Raw genomic sequence first — 3,883 nt, 5'->3', positions numbered from 1 at the left:
TATATATATATATATATATATATATATATATATATATATATATATATATATATATATATGTATATATGTGTGTGTGTATAAAGGAATATAACAAAACATATTGAATTTGTTTCTTTTTGTCTGTACAGAGGGAATTCCTCAGGTTTACTACTTTGGTCCATGTGGGAAATACAACGCCATGGTGCTGGAGCTGCTTGGGCCTAGCTTAGAGGATCTGTTTGACTTGTGCGACCGCACCTTCTCCCTCAAGACCGTCCTCATGATAGCCATACAGCTGGTAAGGCATGCGTAACGACACCAGGAAGAAAAAAAAAAGTTATTTTAGTAATTTTATCCTATTCTGCTTTGAACAGAGTTTTTGCTTAAAAGAAAAAGACCATTTCACATACTTAATTGATCATAACTATTCAATAAGTGTAAACTATAAATTAGTTAAACATTAAAGAACTCAGGTTTAGTTTTGGTGGTAATTGCTTTATTTTTCAATATAAATCTTAAATTCATTATTCCAGTATATCAGAATTACACAGCGTTAGTGTTAAAGAAAAGGTTTGTAATAGAGAATCTTATGATTTGCGCAGCCCATCCACAGCCATAAGCAACAAAGGAGAGTAAGTTCACAAAAGTTATTAAACTAGACTTGCATGTTAATGGTAGATTCAGTGGAAGGAAATGGTGTGGTACTAAAATGTTGCTACTGCTGGGGTGGCATTTCACAATCTGCTATTACCCCTCAAGTTTAATCTTGGTTAAAGGGTTTGTGGCTGCCTCCTTAGCAGAATCAGGGACATTGCTGCACAATGAGTTGCAAACTGTATCGCAGTATAACAGTACATGTATGTGGTACACATGTTTTAAAGAAATGCAAAGACTTGAATAAATGTCATCTAATTATTTAATAACAATCCGTTCAGAGTTCCTGTACCTGTAAAATATTTGACATTTAGTCTTAAATGCTGCATAAAAAGTTCTCATGACATGAAGAGGTACTAAGATGCGTAAGTCATTGAGAAACTACAATTTAGTTCTTTAATTGCCAAGAAAATTGCAGATATGATCCTGAGGAAATATCCCCAACAACCTTGTAGAGAGAACATGTTTATTTAATTCATATCCATATTCCCCACTCGCCAATATTATCACGTGGCAATTTAACTAATATTGTTCAGCCCTGATCAGGGCAGGTTATATGTAAACACTTAGTATTAGTTTCAGTTTATGTGTTTTCAAAGCTCCCAAACACGGATGTCTGACATCAAATCTAATAATGCAGATAAGCTGAAGGCTGCTGTTGAGACAGTCTGGATCTTTCTTTGCACTCAATCATGTTGCATCCACGAAGTGCCATGATCCTGTAAAGAGTACCTGTGCTGTAATCTTTATAGACATATTTATTAGTACTGAGGGTATTTTTATGTTCAAAATAATATTTTTTTTTGGTTTTATGCATGATCTTAAATTTTCTGAGACACAGAACTTGGGGTTTGCATTTCTGTAAGCCAGATTAAACTAAATTGTTTTTAAAAAACCTTGGAATTATACTTCTTAAACCAAAATATGACATCTAAATTCACATTTTAAATTGAACTGAATGAGTTTATTTTTTAATAAGACCTGTGTAAAAATACCTTAACTACAACAAGAGGCAAAAATGTAAAGAAATTAAAACTGAAATCTATAGGAAGTAGTTCTTAAAGTCACCAGTTTGATGATTTAAAAAAAAAAAGCAATTTGCTCATTGTTTAATAATAAGCAACGATATACATTTATCGCTTTGCATATACATGAATAGCAGTGGAGTTGAGATAGTTTTTCTGATGCATACACACCACTCATTCATCATTTACCAGCCCTCTGATAGCTAAGTGGATGTTAAAGTGCAGAAGACAATCTGATCAAATATTTAGCATATTTATTTAGCTTTAACCTGCCAGGACAAGTAGCAAATTCTGAGAACAGGGATCAAAGGGGTAAGTGGATTTTTTCTGATAAAGTTGGTCTTTCATTTCAATTCAATAAAGGGGGTTTAATGATGCGCCGTTTGTTTGAGGTGAAACCCAAAAGGCTGTTTTGAATGTTGTCCTTAAAAGACTCCTTGAGTATCCTCTTTAATTAATCGTTTAGTTTTTTAGGGGGTTGGCCCACTACTCAACTGCACTGCTTACGTATCCAGTCTGGCCAACATGCATAGCACTCATAAGAAGTAAATTCACCCTAAAAGTTTTATTATTCAGCATAACTCTCCTTTTAGGTTTGCTGTACGCTTCCCTCTCTTGTCCAGACTAATTTTTCCCATTGAATTGTCTTGACTAGATAACACGGATGGAGTATGTACACACCAAGAGTCTGATCTACAGAGATGTAAAACCAGAGAACTTCCTTGTTGGGAGGCCTGGAAGCAAGAGGCAGCATACCATCCACATCATCGACTTTGGTCTGGCCAAAGAATATATAGACCCTGAGACCAAAAAACACATCCCCTACCGGGAGCACAAGAGTCTGACTGGGACGGCACGCTACATGAGCATTAATACACACCTGGGAAAAGGTGAGTCTCTCTACTAAGCCCAGGTTTAATCATAAAATAATCCAGCCATAAAACATATTTGTTTTCTCTTTTTTTGTATTCTAGAGCAAAGCAGAAGAGATGATTTAGAAGCACTGGGCCACATGTTTATGTACTTCCTCCGAGGTAGTCTGCCTTGGCAGGGCCTGAAGGTAATGTCCTGTATCATGAAGTTTCACCTAAATTTCCTGCCTAAATCACTTAGCAGCAAGCTGCATTATGCAGGGTCCCTACACAGTCTGAGTATATCAAATAGGTTTCTAGTACACACATTCGCTTTGATGTTTAAATAATAAAGGTGGATAGAGAGAGCAGAGGAATGGCACTACAAAACAGAGTTTTCATTAAAATATAACAAGAAATGGTTATTATGACATTCGGCTTCTGTTAAATTTTACCTTCTTATCATAAGCACAGAATTTCCCAACCTTCTTATTTTTAAAGGCACATAAAAATGTTCATGTAATTTTCAAGACAGAGGCACAGAGAGCTTAAATAAAAACTACTAAAACACTAAATACACATGTTCACTAAAGATTCAATGATTTGCTGCCTAGAAAAGAAAACGATAAAACATTAAGTCTGTTTGAATGTTGTTTGTAGAGGTGGCCCGAAACATTAAAATCATGTCGATTTGTTTATTTTTTTCCCTCCACTTAATTATGAATCATCTAATTTTGTTTTGTTGCATAGTCACTAATAAACTAACCCACTTGATGTATATTTCAACCACCGAAAGAGCCCGAGGCATTTTAAAAGGCCAACAACTGAAGTGCCCAAACAGTAGGTTATAGAAAGGAGCAGACATGCATAGCTTTTTGAAGGCATCGATATCAAAGAATAGTGGTGAAGAAAAGACATGTGAACAGTTGCTGTGTGGGTGGGAGCTCTTGGTAGATGAATGTGAGGGATGTAGTGTGGGGGATGCCGCACGGCTCAGGCCAGAACAATCCTCTATGCTGTTGTGTGTTCAAAGACTCAACACTAAAATATTATGGAGGAAATAAAGAGACCAGTTTCCTTACAGCTTTACTCAGGGTTCCTACAGACTGAATCTGTATGGAATGTGGGCGTTTCCCAGGTCAGGCTCTGTATGCAAAACTGAATAAAGGAATAGAGAAATGTTTCCATGAGCTGTCTGCTCGTTCAACCAAATGTCCTTCAATCCATCCTTTTCTCCATCCATTTTACATTCTAGCCCCTTTCAATCCCTTCATCTGCTTTACAGTCTCTCTTTAGCAGGCCCCATATTGAAAGCCTGACCACTCTACCACTACTTTAAAAAAAATCTATCTATCTATCTATCTATCTATCTAT

General features: G+C 36.1%; 1 protein-coding gene across 4 annotated transcripts in view; it reads left to right on the top strand.

The window, feature by feature from the left end:
* Window positions 1-3,883, top strand: part of LOC107094690 (casein kinase I) — a 54,734-nt gene that overhangs the window by 43,414 nt on the left and 7,437 nt on the right. For all 4 annotated transcript variants that reach the window (XM_015390473.1, XM_015390471.1, XM_015390472.1 and 1 more), the window contains exons 4-6: window positions 129-277; window positions 2,314-2,548; window positions 2,633-2,718. In XM_015390473.1, the coding sequence (XP_015245959.1) occupies window positions 129-277; window positions 2,314-2,548; window positions 2,633-2,718 (470 nt within the window). The remainder of the gene's footprint in view (window positions 1-128; window positions 278-2,313; window positions 2,549-2,632; window positions 2,719-3,883) is intronic.

Source organism: Cyprinodon variegatus, unplaced genomic scaffold (assembly GCF_000732505.1).
Source record: "Cyprinodon variegatus isolate N-32 unplaced genomic scaffold, C_variegatus-1.0 Scaffold501, whole genome shotgun sequence".
NCBI lineage: Eukaryota > Metazoa > Chordata > Actinopteri > Cyprinodontiformes > Cyprinodontidae > Cyprinodon > Cyprinodon variegatus.
This window is presented reverse-complemented; position numbering and strand designations above follow the sequence as displayed.